Source organism: Andrena cerasifolii, chromosome 4, assembly GCF_050908995.1.
Source record: "Andrena cerasifolii isolate SP2316 chromosome 4, iyAndCera1_principal, whole genome shotgun sequence".
Taxonomy (NCBI): Eukaryota; Metazoa; Arthropoda; class Insecta; order Hymenoptera; family Andrenidae; genus Andrena; species Andrena cerasifolii.
The window spans coordinates 16,127,841-16,152,455 of NC_135121.1; the positions used below are offsets into that span (position 1 = coordinate 16,127,841).

The following is a 24,615-nucleotide window of genomic DNA, read 5'->3' on the forward strand; positions in this document are numbered from 1 at the left end:
ATATTTTTTAGAATACTGTGTATACGCGTAACGTAATCGAGCGTTTAACATTTCCATGACAGGCGTGAAACCTCGTGAAACGGGTTGCAAACATCACGATCGCAAATTTTAACCTTTAGTGATTAAACAAATTTGTCGTAAATATGTAAATCGCATTAGAAAAAATACGAAGTTTGGGAAAAGGGAAAGGAAAATTGACAAGCAAAATGTACAGAAAATGATTGCGTATCTTCAAGCATTTTTATTTGCTCTAATGATTTAAACAATACTTGTGCAAGAGAGCTTTTGAAGGTTTGTACAATATTTGTAAACAACTATTTTATTCTGCAATAATACTGTACATTATTCAAGTTCAGTGTCATCAACAGAAGCGGATTCTTAAAATTTATAGAATAGGTAGTAAGCGTTACGCTGTGTGAAAAATGTTTACTAAACATATGTGAAAATATCTACCTTGTCAGAGTTACAAGTGATTTCTGATTTTGCTGGTTTAATTTGTTCGCTTTCATTTATTACATGGAGCGTTCTATTTCTCCTGCTTCCATTTTTACACGTTCCTCATACTTTTCGTACCACAGAACCGTGTACATACTCTCTTCTGAACTCCTGGTCTGGCCTTAGCTAGTGTTTTCTACTTGCTGAAGCAAAACTTACAGTACTGCGACTCGTAGTACATACAGACTTATAATAATAGTGTTTATTAATTATAACACTAATTAAATACCATTATTAACAAGGTGAAGATGAATTTTATAAAACTTCTCCGTCTGCAATAAATAAAATCAGACAAATATTTACATTACCAACAGGGTTGATTCTTCACCTTAAGAGGGTACGCTTCATCTTTGGGAATTTATTTAACAAAAACTATAAGTTTATATTACCTGGCTTTTTGCCCGCATATTAAGGTATGTTTGAAGTAATACTCAGAATTTTATTGAACTTTTTTATCGCACATATACATAGATATAGTCGACAACGCAAACTTCTTCAAAAAAATTCTTTTCCGACGGGCGTTGGTGTGGGAACTGTTCTAGTCATCCAAAATGGAAAAACTAAGGTTTATTATCTTTATTATGTTTGTCGTTATGGTTAGAACCACAGAGGCCATCTAACAATAAAAATTTGCAGAATGACAGCATTTTGAAGAAAAATGTTCGATTTTTGCTGATAAATTTAGCTGTTTTCGTTCTGTAGAATTAATTTTATACAAGATAGAAACTCGTCCGAGGTTCCAATCCTAGCGATAAACATAATAAAGAAAATGAACCTTAGTTTTTTCATTTTGGATGACTAGAACAGTTCTCACACCAATGCCCGTCGGAAAAGAGTTTTTTTTAAGAAGCTTGCGCCACCGACTATATGTGCGATAAAAAAGTTGAAAAAAATTTGAGTAACACTTCAAACATACCTTAATATTCAGGCAAATCGCCAGATAGTATAAACTTATAGTTTTTGTTAAATAAATTCCGGAAGATGGCGTTGACAAACGGGCCGTTACACTAGAGCACCCACTTAAGTTCATTAAACATTTTTTACTCAACATAATGAGTACTGCTTACCCTATAAATCCTGAATCCTTTCGTTTATAGTACTGTAAACTACACTACAGAAAATATTTATTTCATCACTCTCAAAACATAGTAAACACAATTTCCATAGCAATAACCAACTTATGTTTGCCAAGACACTTGACCCACACATTTTTGCAATAAATAAATTTCGCAATAATATCATTCCGGTACTAGTAATAACAGGTGTATACCTGCTAACGTGTTTAATATTCAAGTGGTGCAATAATATTTGCCGTACTGTGTAATCCCCGCTGATCCAAGTCCCGCTGCATTAATTAACAAAATTCGTCAAATATACCAATTCCGAGCTGCTTGGAATTTTCAGTTGCCGCGATCGGACCAATTAAAAACTCGGCCATCCGGAAACTCCCGTGCAACAACCACGCCGTGCAGCCAGCTCGCGTCGACTCGCCGGGGCTGCCGTTGAGATTAATCGAAGTGAGAATCCCGATCCCATTCGTCGTTTGATGCCCCGCGGGCAACAATGGGGGACGAATTTCTCGGCAATTGCCTGTCAATCGGCGGGACCCAGGACGCGTACAAAGAGAGGACGAGGATAGCCGAAGTCGCGGCCGCCACGATGTGCCGGCTGAACAGCATAATGAAGCAGATGAAGGACTGGAGGGAGGATCGCGTGAAGCTGAGGTCGAACATCTGGCGGCTGAAGCTGGCGCTGCGCGTGGCTAAAAGGGAGACGGACGACACCCTGCACGCGGACCCGCTCGTCGAGCACCAGAGGGAAGAGATCAAACGGCTGGAAGCGGCGAATCAGGCGCTGAAGAACGAGATCGCCGAGGCTAGAACGGCCTTGAGCGAGACCGGCCGCATCGACATCCGCGAGGACGCTTGGGGGGCCAACGACAGGCTGGTGGAATTCAAGCAGGAGGTACTGGCGGAGAAGGAACGCTTGAACAACGAGATCCTCTATCTGAGGAGCCGGCTGAGGGAGGCCGAGGAAGGGCAGGAGCACAGCTCGGAGGTGGAGCACCTGACGTGCAAGCTGAAGCACTTCATGATGGTGGACCACACTATGGAGATCATATTTACTGACATCGTGAACAAGGTCGCCGAGACGGTGGCGAATCTGTCCGAGGGGCTTGTGAACCTGAGCGAGCACCTCCGCAGGTCTAGAATGAAGAACGATGACTTGTATTCGCAGGTCGACAAGCTGAAAGCTATGCTGCGGGTCAGGTACGGGGACTCGATAGACTACGAGAAGAGGATCGTCGAGCTGGACAACCTGACGAAACGGCTGAAGAAGGAGCTGAGTGTGTTCAAGGTGAACTTGGAGGAGAAGTCCTGGAGCGAGAGCGCGGACTATCAGCACAGCTTGAGGAACGTCGAACGCCTGACGAACGGTCTGGTGATCAAACTGAGGAACGACCACGAAGCGCTGCTCACGGCCGGGGACCCAGACTGCTTGAAATACATGAAAAGGATCACCGAGCTGCGCGTAAGCTTGAAGCAGCTGCACGCCGAGCTGGCGAAGTCCATTGTCCGCCTTCCTCCCTCGGAGAAGACGATGGAGCCTAATAAGTGCCCGAGGCAGATCTCCATCTTGGAGTGCACCTTGGAGCAGATCACCGTCGAGATCGATCAATTAAAGGAGGATCACGTGATGAAGCACTGCAGGGTGGGTGGCGACAGGAGCCTGGAATACTTGAGCAACATAGAAGAGCTGGAGGCGGTCATCGAGAAGGCGAGGTCAACGATGAACGGGCTGCATCGCCCGGCGAAGGAGAACGCGAACAAAGCGGAGGGCGTTGAAGAGTTGAAAGGCTTCGTCGACAGGATGTGTCGAGGGATCAAACAGCTGGAAATTATAGCCGCGTCTAACGATCGGCCGAGTCTGTTCAAGCGAATCGAGCAGCTGGAGGAATCGATCGTGCGCGTGAACGTCGAGTCCAGCGAGAAGGACGAGCATTTGCGTGCTCTGAAGGAGAAGCTGCTCGACGCGGGCGCGTTGCTCGCGGGAAAAGTCAGGGAGCTGCAGGATGCGCAAAGAAAGATAGTCGCGCTGGCGGAGGAGAACAGAAGCTTGAAGAGCAAGGCGAGGAGAATGGAGGAAAAGATGTCGGAGCTGCAACGCGAACACGAAGGCTCCAAGAAGGAGCTAGAGCAGCTGCAACAGGTGAAGCAGGAGGGGAATGTAATAAGGAAGAAATTGCAGGCTTACAAAGAGGGGTTGCTAAAGGAAGTGGGAAGAATGCGCGATACCGTTCAGAGGAAGAGCGAGGAGATCAAGGCCATCGCTGGGGAAAAAGGCGCGATCGAAAAGGCGCTGAACGCGAGGATTGCGGATCTGGTGAGGAACCTGCAGGCCGCTTCGAGGGAGAAGGAGAGGCTGCAACATAAACTGAGCGAATTCGAGCGGGCTGAGCGCAGAGCCGAAGAGTCGGCGAACCTGAGGAAGGAAAGCGAGGATGCGACGAAGAAGAAGAAGAGGAAGAGAGAAGCGGATGAGGGGGAGGGAGCGAAACGCTCAGAGGCATCCTCGGAAGACACCGTTGCCGAGGCGCAACGGCTGAAAGCGGAGCTGGAAACGTCGATAGAAAGCGTGAATAACGCAAACTGTGAAATCATCGATCTGAAGGCCAGATTGAACCATTTATCCAACGACAAGGCGAGGCTGGAAGCGAGCATTTTTCACATGGAATCGAAGAAAGAGATTCTCGTGTATCAACTGGGAGTGGAGAAAACTACCGCCGAGGAGAGGCTGAAGGAGCTGACGAAATTAATGTCGGAGTACAATGAATTGGTCGGCGAGAGAGCTGATCTGAAGAGCGAGGGGGAACGGCTGAGGTTGGAATTAATGGATTTAAAAGCTGAGAAGGAGCTACTGGATAGTTCGCTGGTGAACGTTGAAGGCAAATGCTCGAGCCTCGAGGGCGAAGTTAACGGATACAAGTCCGATTGCTGCGTTCTTCGGGAGGAGATAAGAAATTTGAAACGCGACAGGGAGGATCTGGCGGGCAAGCTGGAGGAGGCGCGGGACGAATTGAGCGGGGCTGGGGACGAAATAAGGCGGCTGGAGTCGGAGAACTCGAGGCTGCGCGAGGATTTCGATGGCATGGCTGTAAATAATAGCGGGTTTGAGGACCGCGTGCGGGTGCTGGTGACAGAAAAGAATGGCCTCGCGACGCGTATTAACGAGCTCCACGGGGAGAACGTCGCGCTGAAGGATCAGCTGAATAAAGTTAAAACGGAGAACGAATATTCCTCCGTCGAATTGAATAAATTGAGAACGGAGTGTGACAAAGCGAGGTCGGGCAACGCGGCCCTGCAGAGCGCCCTCGGCGAGGCGGGGGAGGGCAACGAGGCGCTTCTGAGGGCGAACGAGCAGCTGAAAATGAAGCTGATCGAGGCACGCAGCGAGTACAGGGTGCTCGAGAATCAGCTGAAGTTCCTGGAGATGGCGAACGTCGCGCTGAAGAAGGAGAAGGAGACGCTGCACCACGAGTACGTAAGCAATCTGCGATCGGGGATCTCGAGGGCGGAGAAGGACGGATCGGTGGCGGTTGCCGGGGCCATTTTCAACGAGCACGATGACCAGAAGCGGAATACCGCGAAGGCGGAGAAAACGAAGGGGAAGAACGCCAAGGACGAGGCGAAGAAGCTGACGGTGGAGAACGAGTCTTTGAAATTCGAGCTGCTGAACCTGAGGAGCGAGAATCTCGAGATCAAGCTGGAGCTGACCCACGCGAAGGAGGTGCTGCAGAGGCAGGAGGTGGCGCTGACGCAGAAGAAAAGGAACGAGACTGCGATCAGGCCTATCGCGGACAAGCTGGAGATCATGAATCTTTATCACAAACAGATTAACGGCTACCAAAGTCGTCTCAGCGACGACAGCGTGACCACGCTGGCGCGCATCGACCCGTCCAGCGTGCGCCGCGCCGGGTCCACGGCCATCCAGGGGCAAGGAATGGAAATCGAGAGGTTGCTGGAAATCATGAACAGGCTGAAGATCGAGAACGTCGCCCTGAAAATGGAGCTGAACACACTCAGATGCAGTTTCGTTGTTAACTTCACGGAGGACGAGAAGAGGAGGAGCCAGCTTCGGAACGCGCTAGAAGAGATTCAAGCTTTGAAGGCGGAATTGACGAAGCTGAGAGATGAAAGGGAGGCTCTGCATGCCCGACTGGATACAGCTGCAACGAAATTGAATCATTTGGAATCGGAGAGAGTCGCGCTGAAGGGCGAGCTCTCCACCTTGAGAGAAACGAACTCCGACCTCAGACACAGGGCCAACGAATTACGGTGCGATTATCAAAGATTGCAGGAGAGGAGCGTGGGCTTCGAGAGTTGCATAAGGGGCGCGATCAGGCAGATAAAGAAGTACACGATGGCCACGGGAAATTCGATTGGCCTTGGTGACGAGATCAAGAACCTTCTGACGAAATGCATTTCGGACGAGGAGCTGCTGCAATCGATTAACGAGCAGGGGGTTAACATCGCGGAGACTTGCGTGGATGCTGCGATAGCATAACTTAACGTAACTAATTCGGGGAATAGAAAAATTAAAGACGAGTGGTGAGAATGTAATACGTAAAACCGATCGGCTTCCTTGGAACTTCGCTGTTACTAGTGGGAGACGAATAAAGGGAAACCTGGAATTTTCATTCGCGAAACGAGGTGTTCTTTTCGAATATTTAGTTAGCCCAGGCTGTTATAACGGGGCATAAGCCGCAGCTAAACGGCACCACGATGCTTTCAAGTTCATGAAAAGAGTTTCGAAGAATCCCGCGAGTCTCGTGGAAGGAACTTCAAGGTCTAGTTAGTTTAATTACTAATTTATTTCCAGAAGTTCCCCTAAGTACTGCGAGCACCGCTCGCGCACGGTGTAAATGGAACGGCTTTATAAATATTTATGAAAACAGATATTTACCTTGCTACCGTGCTTGGCGAAAAATAAACGAATCGAGCAATCGTGTCAAATATTTGCTAAAGAAATGGACGGGACAGAGATCGGAATAAAATATTCCACGTTCATTGGACCAGCCTCCGGTCAGCTACTTATTAAAGATTCAAATACCTATCAATATATTTAGTCGCAGAGTAATATTATCCACTTGTATTTTCCGCTGTATATAATTCCTTCGTCATTCTCCGAAAGCATTTCATTTCATTTCTGCATAATTTATTTATTTGCGTCGCGAACCCATTAACACATCAAAATAATAAGATAAAACGATCGGAAATAATCGCAATATATCAAGAAAAGCCTGGCACAAGCAAAACAGGAGGCAGAGAAAAGAAAAGGACGAGACAAAAAAATATAATTAACACACAAAGAATTGTATCGAAAAGTTATTATTCCAACAGCAGAAATTTTCAATCTTATATCACCTACAAGCTTGAAAAATCGAAACTGTTTTTCCTCCACCCTCGAATCATAAATGCAGAATTAAAATTCGCGAGGAAATTAATAAGCATACTTCATTGTAAAACTTCAACTCCTGCTTCAATAATAACTACTTCATTCTTCAATACTTCTTATTCTTCCTTTTTGTCTTTTTACGGTAACAGAACGCGTCCCTACCGACCGACGCAAACGCGCATCGCTGATCGCCGAGTTGCCGTCCTTCAGGCGTTCCTCGCCCGAAGTTTCAAACATTAATAACTAAAAAGCGGGGCCACCCCCGCAATTTCTTTACTCTTGATTCTCGTCTTATTTTGTCACGTAGAATCGCCCATTTCATTTTCTATTGTCCGCTGCCGAACGCCCTGCACAGTGTGCCATTATCGCCGTTTCCTCGTGAAAGCGCGGCAGCGAAAATTTCTCTAACGTGAGATTATTTCGACAAAAAGCCGAAGCTCGTTCTGTAACATAGTTCCTCCTCATCCATCATCCGCCGGGACTGACAGGGGGGTTGGCCGCGGTGCGGCCTGCACGTGGGTGGACAGTCTTCGCACCCTTTTCTTCCGTCTAAAACTTTGACCTCCGGCCACGGGTCTTCAGCGAATTGTCTGCTCCTGGCAGGCTGCTTAGTTATCATATCACGTATTAATAGGCGGCGCCGCATTTAAATGATATTAGCGGTTCAAGAGCGACGTGGGCGAAGCGCAAAGTTAATATTTCTTGATCGAGTAACGATTCAATTTCACGTTAACGTATATTTTACTCGCGGCATTTGCTACTCATCGAGCGCTCGCACTTTTTTTAAGGGATTGCGCTCAGTCAGGAGGCCGAAAAAGGCGCGATTTTTGGGAATTTTTTTCTCGTAAACTATGGAACTTTATTCAAGAACCTTTTTTTTGTTTGATAGGTAGCAGAGTTGGCTATGTCTCTGATTTTTTGCGTTAAAAAATATTTATTAATAACAAAGTTATTTACAATCTCCTAGATACCCTGTTTGAAAGATGGGTTTGCGATGACCACGATTACTGGAAAGAGGATTATCTAAAGTCAAAAATTAAAAAAAAATAGTTAATATGTTAAATTGTCTAGTCCTTGGACGAAGGATTTTTGTTTTTGTTTTTTTTTTTTTAATTAAACAAAAATAGGTGGGATTGTCGACGAAAATCGACATTTTACATTTGAACATTTGCCATTTTGTCCTAAATCAATATTTCGTAAAATCCTTCGTCCAAGGACTAGATAATTTAATATATTAACTAAATTTTTTTGAATTCTCGATTTTAGATAATCCACATCTAGCGGATTGTAAATAACTTTGTTATTAATAAATATTTTTTAACGCTAAAATTCAGAGACATAGCCAAATCTACTACCTATCAAACAAAAAAAAGTTTCTTGAATAAAGTTTTATAGTTTACGAGAAAAAAATTCCCCAAAATCACGCCTTTTTCGACCTCCTGACTGAGCGTAACCCCTTAAACGAATAAATGCGAAGTCTTTGATCGAATCTGCTGGGGATGGCGTTTTATTTGCAATTTATATAATTGAATTTTATGTACCGTTACATTGGCTTGGAATGTATTACTATACTATACACAAGCACGTGATTGTAATTAATCAATGATTATATTGAATTCCCCAAAGGATTTATTTAATACTAACTGACGCGATACCCGGTTTCACCCGGGAATTATTATTATTATTTATTATTTTAGATAGGATATTTATAAATAGCCTATAATCTAATCTAAGACGTATGTAATGTATATTCAAAATTTCGTTGAAATCCGTTCAGCCGTTTAGGCGTGGAAGACGTACAAACAAACAGACAACGTTGTCACTTTTACCTATAAATATATAGGTAAGTAGTTACTAATAAGTAATAACGTATAAAATCAAAATATATATCATACACAAGAATAAACGTTTTCATGACATCTCTCAGTATTATAATCGATCAGGTCCCCACACCGTTCAACCATTAAACGTCAGCACATTCGTTTTCATAGACGACCAATTTAAATTAAGTCCCCGATAGATTCACATGGAAAATACATCGATCAATTGTCACTTAATTCCGCGACAAATAGCGACGAGAATTTCTGGTAACACTGTTTTATTAAATTAGTCGCGTGACATTCAGCGGGTACCATTTATAATGTATCAAATCATCCGTAATGCAATAAAAGCTGTCGAGCTCTAAAAATTGTAAACCGCAATTAACAATCGAACATAGATAAGCTGAAGAATTTGATAATCTAGTAGATTGTAGGTAAGCTAAAAGTTCCTCGAGTAATCCGAGAATTTTGCAGAAAAAATGTCGAAGTGGCAAAAAATTTGCAATTGTGTGTTGAACGTTAAATTCCTATCAGTCTCACTTTTATCGTTTCAGAATACTTATTCGTCGATTAAATTTCCTTCGACATACTATCGCATAGACAATGTTCCGTGACGAGTCAATCGGAGGTAGCAAAGCAGCCTGTAAAACGGTACTTGTGGATGTACGTACGCATAGCAATTGAGGCCGTTGGCCAAAGACTAAATAAATACGGGACTGCTTATTATTCTAGCTTTCGTAGGAAAGGTGGCAACTCTCGGCTCGCACTTTGATATTAGACAATCTCTACTATAGCTGTTTCTTCTGCTGACATGTACTTTTACCAGAATAGTGGCAAATGGTCCAGAGGCGGGTTCAGGAGCCTTTCTTGGAGGGGGTGAAATATGTAAAAATACATAAGTACATGTTTTAACCCTCTATTACAAGATTTAAAATTAGCTAGTAACTTATATTTTAATATCTCTATCTGATACTATAGCCTAATAATACACAATGTGATAATAATTTTCAATTTTGTTACTTTTGGGGGGATCGCCCCTATCGCCCCCTTTTGGATCCGCCCTTGAAATGGTCACACATAGTCACGGAAAATACTTTGATTTAAAAAAAAAGTGTAATCTTAATATATAAAGCAGAAAGTGTTTCTGTGTTTATCTGTCGCCTAAAAACTTTCAAACAGTAAACTCTGGGGTCACGAAATGTGTTCCTGCTCATTATGCCTAACTAATCCAGATAAATGTGACTATTTTCACAAAAAAAATAAATATAAATTTTTTTTATTAAATCAGAATCTAAATTTCGGGCGAAGCCGAGTAGTAAAGCTGGTACATGGTTAAAGCAAACGAACTTCTGTACCGACCTAAGTTGACCTGAGTTCAACGAGGACATTTCTAAACTTTGTACGTGAGAGGTGGCAATAACGAAGGTTGTAAATTGAAGAACACGTTAATCGTAGTTTCTCTGCTCCCTGCCACGATGGCTACTTATCCCTGCACCCGTTCTTCATTTCATCGCACACAGCCACCCGTATTTCTGTCGCCCTCTGATCGTTCGCGAACTTAATGAGCGCACAGTGACCTTCCCTATTGTGGTCCATGGAGGCGTATATCCGGCGACGAGTTAGCGCCACCGCGCTCATCCCCGTGAAGTGCCAAACAGTCCACTAATTAACAAAGGTCCAGGATGACTATGCTCACTGTCTATGTACATATAGAAATGAACATTTCAAAGGACGAGCGTGGATTCCTTCTAACCGATGAATTTAACCGATGCGCTGCTAAGTAGCCGAACTTCCTACTCTGAAATCGCATCTGGATAGCGGGCAATTTGCCGAGATGAGCGTGGATCCTACGGTCCAATGATTTCATGCTGTACTCGTAGGCCTAGATTTTCTTAAGGCTGCCCTCCGGTCAAAACGCGGGAAAAATACATGATTTTCATTAATTAAAAAAAAAATAATAAACTGAACAACATACAGTAAAAAAGCTTTTTGGAATTTATTACTACATACTTGAAGGACGAACAAAAAAATTATTGTTTGAATTTTATCAATTTTTGCGTTAGATAGACAGCATTACTTGTACCGCTATAGAAATTAGAGCTCTGGGCGGGCGCCATCAGAACTCGCGACAACATGCACCTAGGAGGCGAAAAAGTAGGATGGAGTTGAAGAAATTTTTTTTCGGTGGAGAAATGTTTTCATCCAAGAAACATTAGAAAGGTAAGTTACCAAATGCTAGGTCCTAATTGAAAGAAGTAACTTTTGTCCGAAAACTTTTTTTTTCTATCTCTTACATTTCGCGAGTTATAACAGAAAATCGGAAAATAGCCGGATTTTCTCAGGTGAATTTCACCCCCTTAGGATAAATTTGGGCAGCAAGAAAAATTACGTAATACATACCTATATATCCTCTACATATCCCCAAAGTTTCATAATTTTTTGAATTTCGGGGTTAGAGATCTTCCCTTGTAAGTACCTCGTCCAGGACTTACTCTATCCCCCAAATGCGTTTCAATCTACTGATTTCCCCTATTAAGTATTTATAGGTGGTTACAGATTATTAATTACAGAACTCTCATTTATTGGTATGTTATCGTGTTTATTTAGTTCCATTCGATATTATATGAAATTTACAGAACCAGCAAACATTACTCTGCAAACAATGCGTATAACGATGCAACCCAAATATGTTTTATTAATTACGTATAAATACATTTAGCGCGTCTCTCTAAACATATCATATCTCTGTCCGTATTCAGCGCTGTATGGCAATCTGTCAAGCACATAGTTGCAACGAGTTCGTGAGGAAAAAAAGAAGACAGAAAATAAGCGCATCGCGTATTAATCGCAAGGAACCGGTAAAATGTATGCGTGACGCATAAGAACGGACCGCCAATGTGCGTAACGCCGTGCAGTGCAAAAGCTAATGAAGAAAGTAGTGGGGAGCAAGGATTAAAATGTACAACGACGCGGTGCATATATGCCGCCGGATGCGTTTTGTCGCGCGCTTCACGTGCGGTGTAACAGCTAAACGCATTTTAATTGCGGGGGAATCACGGTAATTAGAAAATGCTGCCTCGTACATTCGTCTCTTTCTTTTTCCACAGCTTTCCCCCCCCCCTATTCTGTGCTCTGAGAAATTGACGCAGAAACAGGAACGAAATGGAGTGCGAATGATGAAGGGCAGTTTCAAAGAACTAATATTGCACACGGTGTATTATTATAATCGATCCAATTCAATTATTCTACGTGCAATTACGTATGTACTTTCTTCTACGTGGCATTAAAACTTTAGAAAATATAAAAAGAACGATTCGTACTAGGTTAGTACATTTCCACTTTTATTTGTAATATTCTTTGATTTCAGTAATAATCTGGATGATTACTTGAGTGGGCCAACATGAATTGAAATATCTGTACTATTATATAAAGGGAGAGCCGATTTTTATGTTCGCGCAAAACTCAAGATCGATTGAACCGATCTTTCTCAAATTTGAACACGTTATTTCTGCATACTCTAGGATGGACATAGGCTATGTAACATGTCTCAGAAACGCGTTATTAATATGTAATTTATGCGTAAACATTTGATGTGTACGGCTGTTTTGCAGACCACGTGACACGTGTATACGACAGTCTACTTCGCGCGCGCATGCGCATATTCGGCCCGCGCGATACCTCGCCCGCAGCAGTACCGTAATGTCACCACCAGATGGCTAAGCTTTACGCGCGCTTTCTCGCTAGAGAAGTGGATTACCGCGGACATATATATTAGAATGATCGTATGGTTACAAATTGATGTTGCAGTTTTATGTGTATCCCATGTGGATGTTATTATACCCCGGATGCAATGAAATTTGTCAAGATCATCCATTCCTGCACGACGTATGCAATACTAGCTTTGCTACTCAGCTTCACCCGAAAATTAGATTCTGATTTTATAAAAAAATTTGTTTTTTATTTATTTATCTTTTTTTGTGAAAGTAGCCTCGTTTCATCTGGATTAGGTAGGTATGATGAGCTGGGAGAAATTTCGTGACCCCCTGAGTTTAACCGTTCGAATGTTTTTAGGCAACAGATAAAACACACAAACACTTTTCTGCTTTATATAATATTAAGATACATTGTAAATCCAGGACTTATAAAAGTGAATGTTACCGGAAGGGTTGCATTGAATTATGATCCAGGAATTAACTAGGTATGTTAACCTAGGAGAAGTTCAAATAGGAACGACGGATAATATTTGCCATCATTGCTCCGGTAGGTGATGCGCAACGACAATTCATCCTAATGTCAGAAAATCATTATACCAAGAATGTTATCTTCTCCAAAATATTACGAAGAAATCAAGCCGAATTACTTAATTTCCTTAAAAGATATTAATTCTAATAAACATGAATTAGTCACGCTAATATGGCGGGCGAAGCCGAGATGGGGGACGCTAGTGAGATATATAATTCTGGAGAGAAATTAGTACTCGTTTTTCTTAAATATATATAAAATATTTTTACCTGTTGCTTCGCGCATCAAATTATCTTTTTCCATTTGTTTTTTTAAATGGAAGAATTTAGTATAAAAATCCACGGGGATTGGAGTAGACCAATTTTTTATTTGCTCTGCTCCTGCTCCGCCCCAGACTATTTAACACTACCAATATAACGATTAAAGTACCATAAGAACATTTCACATAAAAATACTGTAAATCGACATTTAAAAATTGCTATCTCAAACTTGATCTAGTAACATTTTTGAGCCATTAACGTGTAACCTGTAATTTCGAGATTCTACGTAAGGAAGAGAAAATGAGAAACAATGTTCATACAATCTCCTATGCCAGATACACTTTTATGGAGAAATGTCCACCATTCTATTCAAATAGTTTCAACAAATCGTATTTGTTTAAACTGATTAAGGCTCGTTCTCAATCCGAATAGAGCGAGAAGGTTGGCACTACGAGGCTAGGGATATTTCAGTGACTTATCTTGGTAATATCAACTGACGATCAACTCCAGGAGCGTGCGCCGCGGCTTCATTCGTTCGGCGACAATGGCGGTAGACCTTGATCAGTTTCAACAGCTTTTAAACACACTCCTTAGCACGGATAACGATGCCAGAACGCAAGCAGAGGTGCGTATATCTCCTCCAAATTTCCCGTGTGTATCGTACGCCTATTAATCAACATAGAAACGTAAATCTCCCGAAACGAGGTACTTCGATCCACGAGCACGTTGCCAACGTGTTGTCAGAATTAGCATGTGGGGTACTCTCCACCGATCGTTCCCACCGAATCGGTGTTGAAGCTTTAAGTTCGCCACGGAGCATCGTCGTGGCTCGCCGATGCAACTGATTCCGTGGCGAAGGCGATTAGTGGACGAGATGAATACTGACAAGTGTTTAGAACAACCTAATAAAATCCAAAATGGTGTCGTGCGGTAGCATGCACCCCGCCAATCTATCACGGAGGCCCCTGTCGTTTCACTAGAAAAGTCTTAAAAACCTATTCTGTAATTGCTTGCGATTATCGAGCCTCAATGCCGGCGTCGAAAGAAGGCGGCCTACTTCTGCGTTTTATGCCGTGCGTTATATAGCGTGACTACTCAGCGAGATTGATAACTTGTGTATTTCACTTTCCCGCCTACACGCGACCGTGATCGGATCGGTTTCCGGCATTCCCGAGCATGCTTTAGAATACTTTCGATGCTACAGGAAGCGGCTTCGGTCGCGGAGGACCTTTTTAATACGCATTTATAATTAGCTTAACTTCTCGTCTTTATGATTAACGTTATTTCACTTGTAACTTTTTACATTTATCGTATATAGCGAAGTAGAACGTTCAGGAAACGTACGACGTGTCATCTTTAAGCAACATGTGCTTCGTTTTTGTCACCAATTTTTTATTCAGTATTTATTAAAATGTGTGTTATAGGTCACCTTTCAAGTGAACTCATGCTTGTTCTCATATTTTTCTTGCTTTTATATTTAGTTAAATTTATGAATTGAACTGTAATTACCAATGATATGAATATTGATGTTGTTTTTCTTATGATGCAAATGTTTTAATTACTTACCTATGATTTATGGCTACATATGATATAAACAAGTATCTTTACTTTTATTTGTAGTACGCGCGACGTTGAATTTTTCAGTGCGTGTGTATTAAAATTCTTGTGTCTAATATTTCAGGAGGCATACAACAATCTCCCGGTGGAAAGCAAGGTAACGTTTCTTTTAACATCCTTGTGCAATGCCACCCTTACGGAAGAGATGCGCGCAATGGCCGCCGTCTTACTACGTCGACTCTTCTCTTCTGAGTTCATGGACTTTTATCCTAAAGTAATTATGCCTTCTCTCCTTCTAATTTTATATGGTTTAGCAATCGTCTAGGTGAAGGCACAAAATTACAGCATTTCTAACATTTCTTTTGTTGTATACTTATATAACAGAGGTATGGTAATAGTACTTACTGCTAATATATATAGAAAACTGAAGACTAAAATAATTTCAGATCATATAATGCTCTGTATAATTTATGCCAGCAACTATTGCCAATGATAAGCCGACCTATTTGAACTTATATATGATAAATCTTTATCATCACCATATTGATTACCATTACATTAATTCCTTCAGATAAAATGTAATATATCAATAATGTAACATGTGCACCTTACATGATGGAAGCAGACTATCTTAACATTCGTGATAAAAGAATTTAGTTATTTTAAGTACAGAAAGGCACTGGGTAATGCAAAGGATAAGTTCCTAGAACTTAGAGCTCAAAACGAAATAGTATTAAATAGAGTCATTTTAGAGCATCGCGTACTGCACATCAGGCCTGGGAATTAACTGTTCTTTTCGGCCGATTTTCAGAAGCAAGGCTCTCTTTCTCCCGCGACGGCCGTAATGGTCGAGCCACCTCAGGCGCGTTGACAAAAAAAAAGCATCGATAGTATCCTCTGGGACGACGTGGAAACCTAATGGTGCGAGTGTCGCCCTAATACGACACGCGCGGTTTCATATGGTACGCGCCTGAGGTGGCTGGTTTTTCGCTTCTGAAAATCGGCCGAGAAGAGCAGTTAATTTCCAAGCCTGCTGTACGTAGTAACTCATCGCGTGTAATCCGTACAGAGCGCGTCACATAATTGATGATTCGCGGTACTATCGCTTGACACTACGAAATTCGGGAACTTATCATTTGCTGGGGAGTTGACAAAAACGCCCTATAACGGAGCAGCACTGAATGGGGTAGCGTTAACCAGCGTCTTGCTTATGTAAAAAGAAACTTATCGAGTATATGAATTCCGTGCATTTATGCAATTAATTACTAATGAACAAGTCACTATAACTTGGAAAGTCATAATGATGATATTCTAACTAAATATTCTAACTATATTCGAGTGCCTTACAGTGTTTTAATATTATTTAATTATGTTGACACCTATTGTTATAATTTCTATTCCAGATTCCGCCAGAAGCACAAGCTCAGTTAAAGGAGCAAATTTTATTATCTGTTCAAAATGAGCAAACGGAAACTATTCGGCGCAAAGTTTGCGAGGTCGCGGCTGAAGTGGCACGAAATTTAATTGATGAGGATGGCAATAATCAGTGGCCAGAATTTCTGCAGTTCCTATTCCAATGTGCAAATAATCCTTTACCAGCGCTAAAAGAAAGTGCTCTTCGAATGTTCACGTAAGTTCACGCGACGATTTCGTTTTCGCGCTGCGAATTGAATTCTGAAGTGTCTATTCGCGCACGTAGATCCGTCCCAGGCGTATTTGGAAATCAGCAGGCGAATTATCTTAATCTTATCAAGCAAATGTTGCAGCAGTCTGTCATGGATTCTGAAAATTATGAGGTAAAGTGAGCGGCTTGTATTTTAATTATTCGTCATGGAAGACAGATACACGAGATCGAAGCAACTAAACCTCTCGTCACAAATTCTTCCTATAGAAGCATTGCTTTCTGATGACTGTAACTTGTGAAGTTTTAATTTACAGACAGATACGGGGCATACAAAGTCCCTTACATATCTGTGTTTTATTTATGTATCGTAAGGCTCGGAACGAGTGTAACAATGATTTCTATCATGCAGGTCAGATTTCAAGCAGTAAGAGCAATCGGAGCCTTCATCATTTTACACGACAAAGAAGAAAACATACAGAAACACTTCTCGGAATTACTGCCGGCGGCTGTGCAAGTAACTGCTCAGTCGGTGGAAAAGCAAACAGACGATGCTCTGCTAAAGGTTCTAATCGATTTAGCAGGATCAACGCCAAAGTTTTTAAGATTACAATTAGAGAGTATAATAGAGATGTGTATGAAAATATTTTCCAATGAAGACATGCCAGACTCGTGGAGGCAATTGGCGTTGGAGGTATTAGTAACGTTAGCGGAAACTGCTCCCGCGATGGTGCGCAAAGCCGGCATATACATTGCATCTCTGGTACCATTGGTACTGAAGATGATGACAGACATCGAAGAAGACGAGAAGTGGAGCTTCTCTGACGAGATTATTGACGAGGACAATGACAGCAACAACGTTGTCGCTGAAAGTGCTCTCGACAGATTGGCGTGCGGTCTAGGTGGTAAAACCATGTTGCCGCACATTGTACAAAATATTCCGTCGATGTTGAATAACAACGATTGGAGATACAGGTAAACCTTCCCGATGTATGTGCTCTACTTCTTCTATCGCGTTTTAAACCGTCACAGTGACGTCAGCAATTATATGCTTTGGTGCAAATAATAGCGTTACATCTGTGATAGAATAACCGGCGAGGTTATTCTCGTTTCTGTCTATCGTTTTGATAGCTGGAAATTCGAGATCCCCGTGGGATGTTCTTTACTAAGAGAGTTGACGATGGTATAACATTATTGTCATAGTTTTAGAACAAACATATACATTTCTCAACACTCGTTGCGAATCCGCGAAATTGTTGCGTGTAACAGTATGAAATATCTGTGCCCAGGCATGCAGCTCTTATGGCAATCTCAGCTGTCGGCGAAGGCTGCCACAAACAAATGGAAGCAATATTACCTCAGATTATGGACGGAGTTATACAATATTTACAAGATCCCGTAAGTGTGATCGTGCTTTACAATTCAGTTTGCACGCCACGAATAGAGTCAGCAGTTATGTTTAGTGTACGAGCATAATAGCGTTACATTCGTGGTAGAGTACGACGAAAGTCTGGTATTTGTTCGCGTTGTCGTTCTGACGATGTGTGTTTAAAATACCTGCTTTTGTGTTCCAGAGAGTTGACCATTTACTATTAAATGGCCATAGTATTGGAGCGTACAAAAATTTATATAAACCAATTGCATTCCCAGCTAATTGATTTCTAATTATAATATTTCTTCCAGCATCCTCGCGTAAGACATGCCGCTTGCAATGCAGTTGGCCAAATGTCCACCGATTTCGCACCCACGTTTGAAAAGAAATTCCATGACAAAGTTATCCCTGGGTTGTTAATGGTATTGGACGATAATGCGAACCCAAGGGTTCAAGCTCACGCAGGGGCGGCACTCGTGAATTTTAGCGAAGACTGCCCGAAGCACATATTGACGCCGTATTTGGATGCTATTATGGCCAAATTGGAATCAATACTAACAGCTAAATTTCAGGAATTAGTTGAGAAAGGCACTAAACTTGTTCTAGAGCAAGTGCGTACATTGATCATACATAATTAAATACGACACACTTGTAACTGTAAATTAACACTGCCTTTGTAATAGGTCGTTACAACTATCGCGTCTGTAGCAGATACGTGCGAAGAACAGTTTGTAACATATTACGATAGGCTAATGCCGTGTTTGAAGTACATCATTCAAAATGCCAATCAGCAAGAGCATAAAATGCTGCGTGGTAAAACGATTGAATGTGTCAGTCTTATAGGACTCGCAGTTGGACCTGAAAAGGTACGATGATATTTAAATATATCGTAAATTATAATATGGTAAAATACTTGAGAAACTTCTTACATGTATTCGATGCAACTAAAGTGTTTGCCATGATACAGTTCATTGCAGATGCCAATGAAGTTATGGATATGTTATTAAAAACCCATTCGGAAGGAGATCTTCCAAACGATGATCCGCAAACAAGTTATCTCATATCTGCTTGGGCCCGAATTTGCAAGATTCTTGGTAAGCTACTTTAGACTCGATCATTTTATCAAAGATTTAATATAAAAAAAAGGAAATAACGAAATTCGTAGCTTCGTTGAAGCATATTTTAAAAGGCAACTTCTCGATCGTTTGCAGGTAAACAATTCGAGCAATACTTGCCAGTGGTAATGGGCCCAGTTTTGCGTACAGCGGCTATGAAACCGGAGGTTGCTTTATTAGACAACGAAGATATGGAGGGCATAGAAGATCTTGACTGGGAGTTCGTTTCTCTGGGAGAGCAACAGAACTTCGGAATTAAAACAGCTGGCCTGGAAGACAAGGCTTCTGCCTGCGAAATGTTAGTTTGTTACGCGCGAGAATTGAAAGAAGGTTTCGCAGATTACGCGGAGGAAGTAGTACGGCTGATGGTTCCTATGTTGAAATTTTATTTCCACGATGGCGTTAGAACAGCAGCTGCTGCGAGTTTACCATACCTGCTTGACTGTGCAAAAATAAAAGGTTAATATACTGCGCGAAGTATACAAGACGCTTCAGCGTTATAAGACATAAAAGTTGTATAACTGTGACTGGGTTACAGGTCCACAGTATCTCGAAGGTATGTGGGCGTACATCTGTCCCGATCTCTTAAAAGCAATTGATACTGAGCCAGAGTCTGAAGTTCTGTTGGAACTGTTATATTCATTGGCAAAGTGTATCGAAACACTCGGCGCTGGTTGTTTAGGAACACAACCTATGGCCGAGCTCCTACGTATATTAGATAAATTACTTAACAAACATTTCGAAAGGGCAATGGCCAGATTAGAAAGGCGCAAGGATGAAGATTATGACGAGGCAAGATTTTACAGAGCATCATATTTTAACGCTACGCTTCAGTGTAAGTGTCTAACATGAAACATTTCATTCGATATTACAGGTTGTTGAGGACGAGCTTGTTAGCGAAGACCACGAAGATGTATATACTCTAAGCAAAATAGCAGACATTTTGCATGCTTTGTTTACCACTCACAAGTCTGCGTTCTTCCCATATTTCGATCAGATTTGCGGGCATTTTGTAAAATTGTTAAGCCCCGATGGATCTTGGTCGGATCACCAATGGGCTTTGTGTGTCTTTGACGACGTGATAGAGTTCGGCGGGCCTGATTGTGCAAAATATCAAGAATACTTCTTACGACCAATGATACAATACGTGTCGGATAAATCGGCAGAAGTCAGACAAGCGGCAGCTTACGGCTGCGGAGTTTTGGGTCAGTACGGAGGAGAAGCGTTTGCTCAAGCGTGTGCAGAAGCCTTACCTAGGTTAATGGAGGTTATAAATGATCCGGAATCTAGATCACCAGAGAACGTTAATCCCACTGAAAACGCTATTTCTGCCGTAACAAAAATTCTTAAATATAACAATAAAGCAATTAACGTCGATGAAATACTCCCCCATTGGTAAGCATCGGTTCGCAACACGTGTTCATTGCGACGGCCGGCGATTATTTTTTAACGAATCTCGTCTTTCACTTCTACTTCGATATAGGCTCTCTTGGCTACCAGTGGTAGAAGACAACGATGAAGCACCTTACGTTTATGGATACCTTTGCGATTTAATCGAAGCAAATCACGTAGCAGTTTTAGGCCCAAATAATGCAAATCTACCTCGGCTAATAAGCTTCTTCGCAGAAGCGCTTCACAGAAGTGCAGTACCTACAGATAACCCTGTCATGAGCAGAATTCTTAGTATCGTTAGACAAATACAGGTATGTTCGATATAAGTTTGCCCGGGTGTTGGGAATGTCTTTACATCGTAAGCAATTTCAATCCAATGTTTCTTGTTCCAGAGCAACGAGTCTATGTTCCAAGCATGCATAAACGCATTGACAGCAGATCAACAGCAAGCATTACACGAGGCACTTAGTGCACAGCCTACTAATTAGCCATTTACTTTTATCCCTGAACTTTAACGCCTTAATATAAAACAAAAAAAAAACAACACACATTTGCTTTAATAAAGCTTATCGTGAAATCACAGATTTTAGGTAGCTACATTATACCTATGGGAATATTTGCTCCAGCCTAATTCCGAAGAGAGACAGTATATTGTATGTAACTATTTGACATAACTCGCATACTTGTTGATTATATTTCATTAATAGGTACCATAGGCGCTCCGTTTTTCACCTGTTCGGAAATTATTGCAGATGATATAGAACGAAACTTGTGCTTGTCACCACTCGGTAACGTGTGACACGTTGCGCATAAATCAAAACGACATAACACTTAATTCAATCACACGAGTGAGTTCGCACTGACGAAATTCTTTTAAACTTCCTTTCGCATCATCCACGAAATTAATGCGGTAGAAAATCATGTATATACGAGGATTTATTTTTAACGTAGCAAAATTAGCGCGAAACCTCAAATCCCGCCATTGACAGCTGAACGACGCTAAATTTTCTTTTCTTTTTTCTTTTTAATGTAGCTTTGTAAATTGCGTAGTGTTTCTAAATACTAATTATAGCTTTGTTCTACAAACATCAATGAAATTTCTACTTTTGTCACTGCGATCTCTTATTCGTCCCAATTGTCTGCATTCTGAAGCTACTTTTTAGGCAGAATGATAAAAAATGCGAAAAGTAAAAAAAAAATAGATTGGAAAAAAAACACCAACTCATTGCTATCAAACGATGGTATAACATATTGTGATTTAGGTATTTTTATTATTAAATTTAGGTACAGTAAATGTTATTTAATAATATCGATAATATTACAGTGTTGAAGTTAGATGGAACTGTATACGAACGTCATTTTAAAAACGAAACGTAATGAACTGCTCCGATAAGTTTTTAAGTTTTGAATGATATCGTAATACGTGGTAAGTTAAATCACTTGGTAATTGAACATCATCGAACAACATTTAAAAAAAAAAAAGGACGTACATATTCTCGGTTTGATGTAAATTATTATTGACCTTGTAATTTTACAGCTAATTTACATTGATCTATTACGCTTATTTAGCTGTAATTTTGCGCGTCCTTCGTTATATCGCGTCATCTATGGATAGAAAGTGACCATGAAGTCGGGATTCATCGCGCGAATAAATTGTTAAAACGAAAAAGGCGACAATGCTGGGCATTACGTTTCCTCCGATTATTACGTAATAACAATACGAATTGAGAACAGCAATGTTTCAAACAAAAAAAAAAACAACAAAATGACTGAATGAAATAGTGTTACAACTTCCTGTTCTTGTTGCTATTTATTTGTACACAATAATACGATATTTACTATCGCATGCAAACTTGCAATGGAAAATATACTCCATATAAAATTTTTGCGGCTAGTTACAAACGTGAAATCATCCGAGAGGATCTTTTTTATTACGACATTTATAAGGGAATAGATAATGGTCGGACATTTATTTGTATATATATCAAAGTATATAAATATTAAACGAGTACATAAAGTTGAATTACATGAATGTAATTATCGCAGACCAGTGGGCAGACACTGTCTCATTAACTACTTCACGAAGACCAACATAAAATTCTTGTGAAAAAAAGAACAAGTAATGTGCGACTGTAAAACATCTTATTACGAATCACACGAAGGACTGTTTGTGCGATACATTGTAACAAAAAAAAACAAAAACATGGAAAGGAAATCAATATGAAAGAAGTAAAATTATAATTCTTATAACTATATAGAGATTATTTTAATGTTATTATTAATTAAAATAAATCTCAGCTTTTTACTCAACTGTTTTGCTTTACCTTTAAAAGCTGTATATATTCCTCACCTGTTAAAAGGGGAATATCTACAGGTGTTCGAAAAAAGGTATAATACAATCGCGGTATTAACAACTTTTTAAGTATAATGAAATTTAAACTAGCAGACGCGTCGACGTAATGTTAACCAACCTTTTTAAAACTTCATGTAACAAAACTATTGCATAACATTTGACTTATTATATTGACCCAGATTTGATACACAATATCTACGCTAAACATGAATTTATGAATTGAATAATGATATGCCATTCATCCAATAGCAAATATTTTAAATATTTCATGGAATTCCGTACCTATTATTCTTGTTTATATAAAAGTATATACTTCAATGAAATTTAAATGGTGCAATATCGTGTATTTTCTATGCAAAATACATATTTCTAATTGCCTCTGTAGTATTTCGTAAACGTATGCGTGATTTACAGCGCACGCTTAACCGCGATTTCATTGCGACAATTTTAATTAGTACGAACTTTTCAATAGTTTATCATGCATTTCCACTAACGATATGGAAAGCTCTGATGAAATGAATAATCCCTGGTAACCTCTGCGCTGACTAATTTCCTCGTAAGGGTTTATCGAGCTCCAGATAATTGGCGGAAAATCTTTCCTTGTGTGATTAATTATATTTTTGTAGCTCGTTCAGCAAGTATTACGTTTTGTATCGTCTCACGGGTGATAGGTCACTCGGGCGGCACTTAATGGATGCACGTATGAATTTTAAATTCTACACAAATATATAACTTTCGTTGTCAGCAGACTTTATCATCGGGCAGACGCGTTATTCGTGGCACAACTTCATTTCAAGTTCGTTGATTATGCTGGGAAAATGGAGGAGTAAGGCACGTATACAAGCGATAAACGCAAACGTTGGCGTGGATATTTGCATTTTTAACGTCACTTACAGTTAGATAATTCCACGTGCTACATGAAATCTTCCGATCAAACGAAACTATTCCACTACACTAAACGAATGCTGAATGAAGCAGTACTTTTCTAAAGAGAAGTCTCGACTCTTATCGTACCACTTACCAGACGCACGAGTGTCTATCGTAATTTTGATTCATCTTATAAATTAATATTGCGCCGGGAATTACGGCACGATGATGGCTCTACCCTTACGAACGTGGATCGATTGTAGCCATGCGGTAGACTTGCGTTTTATCTTGAGAAGAAAATAAGAAAAAGGCAGAAAGGCGCATGCACAGAATAGTGGCTGAAACTGTGCATGCGTCAAGTTGATTTAAGTACAGCAGTTTGAATACAGACTATGACCCGTATGCTGACACACGGGTGACCATAGTATGACTCATGACAAAATCTATCGAACAGGGCGTAGGAATTCCAATTAATTTCGTATGACCCGCGACTAGGGTTTATACAAAAACCGACATTTGAAAAAAACAGTTTTCGAATTCCACTATTCCCAAAAAACCGCTTACACCGGTTTTCGAATTTCCGCAAAAAAAATATAATTAAAATAGAAAATAAATATTTGTACTTATTTTTAAAAATCTGTACAAATCCGTGCAATTTTTTAGTTCATTTAATATTTGTGGATCTACAAAAATATAACAATAAAATACACTGCATACAAAACCAAATGTAAAAAAAAAGTTACTAAAATCCGTACAAAATATAAATTAGAAATCTTTATTTCATTTAGTATTTTTCTTTCGAAAATATGAACTCGTGAAGATTACAGTAAACTGTTACCTACTACAATATGCTTACAAATTAATAAAAAAAAACGGTTTTTAAAAACCGACAACCCCTACCTGTGACTGTGCCTAATTACGTGCAACACAATTGTTCCAATTGCGTTCAAACTGTCCTCGAGCATGTCATTTTTAAATTTCGAAGAGCCGGCCATCTGTGGTATGAAAAACGCATTAATTACTTATTGCCACACATACACAGTCGCCAGAGGAAGTAAATTTATC

General features: G+C 40.6%; 1 protein-coding gene, 1 long non-coding RNA gene and 1 other non-coding gene across 3 annotated transcripts; 2 read left to right on the top strand and 1 right to left on the bottom strand.

Annotated features, from left to right (window-relative positions):
• The first annotated feature begins 13,741 nt into the window (after window positions 1-13,741).
• On the top strand, window positions 13,742-22,640 carry Karybeta3 (karyopherin beta 3). Its single transcript, XM_076810997.1, has 14 exons — window positions 13,742-13,898; window positions 14,955-15,104; window positions 16,234-16,460; window positions 16,530-16,626; window positions 16,864-17,426; window positions 17,741-17,849; window positions 18,135-18,434; window positions 18,507-18,689; window positions 18,791-18,917; window positions 19,035-19,397; window positions 19,477-19,730; window positions 19,813-20,333; window positions 20,422-20,641; window positions 20,723-22,640. Exons 1-14 carry the CDS (start codon window positions 13,818-13,820, stop codon window positions 20,816-20,818), a joined length of 3,291 nt encoding a protein of 1,096 aa, XP_076667112.1. The 5' UTR covers window positions 13,742-13,817; the 3' UTR covers window positions 20,819-22,640.
• Window positions 16,662-16,789, top strand: LOC143368643 (small Cajal body-specific RNA 8). The gene has a single exon (XR_013085275.1).
• A 789-nt stretch (window positions 22,641-23,429) lies between the features above and the next one.
• On the bottom strand, window positions 23,430-24,191 carry LOC143368385 (uncharacterized). The gene is made up of 2 exons (XR_013085226.1): window positions 23,578-24,191; window positions 23,430-23,493 (listed from the first exon to the last, which is right to left on the bottom strand). It is a non-coding gene; the product is annotated as an uncharacterized LOC143368385 (long non-coding RNA).
• Window positions 24,192-24,615: the final 424 nt, after the last annotated feature.

Excerpts from the sequence above, each read along its gene's own strand:
- Karybeta3 (XM_076810997.1), top strand. The coding sequence starts at position 13,818 with ATGGCGGTAGACCTTGATCAGTTTCAACAGCTTTTAAACACACTCCTT. Across the intron at positions 15,105-16,233 it reads TCATGGACTTTTATCCTAAA|ATTCCGCCAGAAGCACAAGC; the intron begins GTAATTATGCCT and ends TTTCTATTCCAG. Across the intron at positions 19,731-19,812 it reads AGGATGAAGATTATGACGAG|GTTGTTGAGGACGAGCTTGT; the intron begins GCAAGATTTTAC and ends TCGATATTACAG.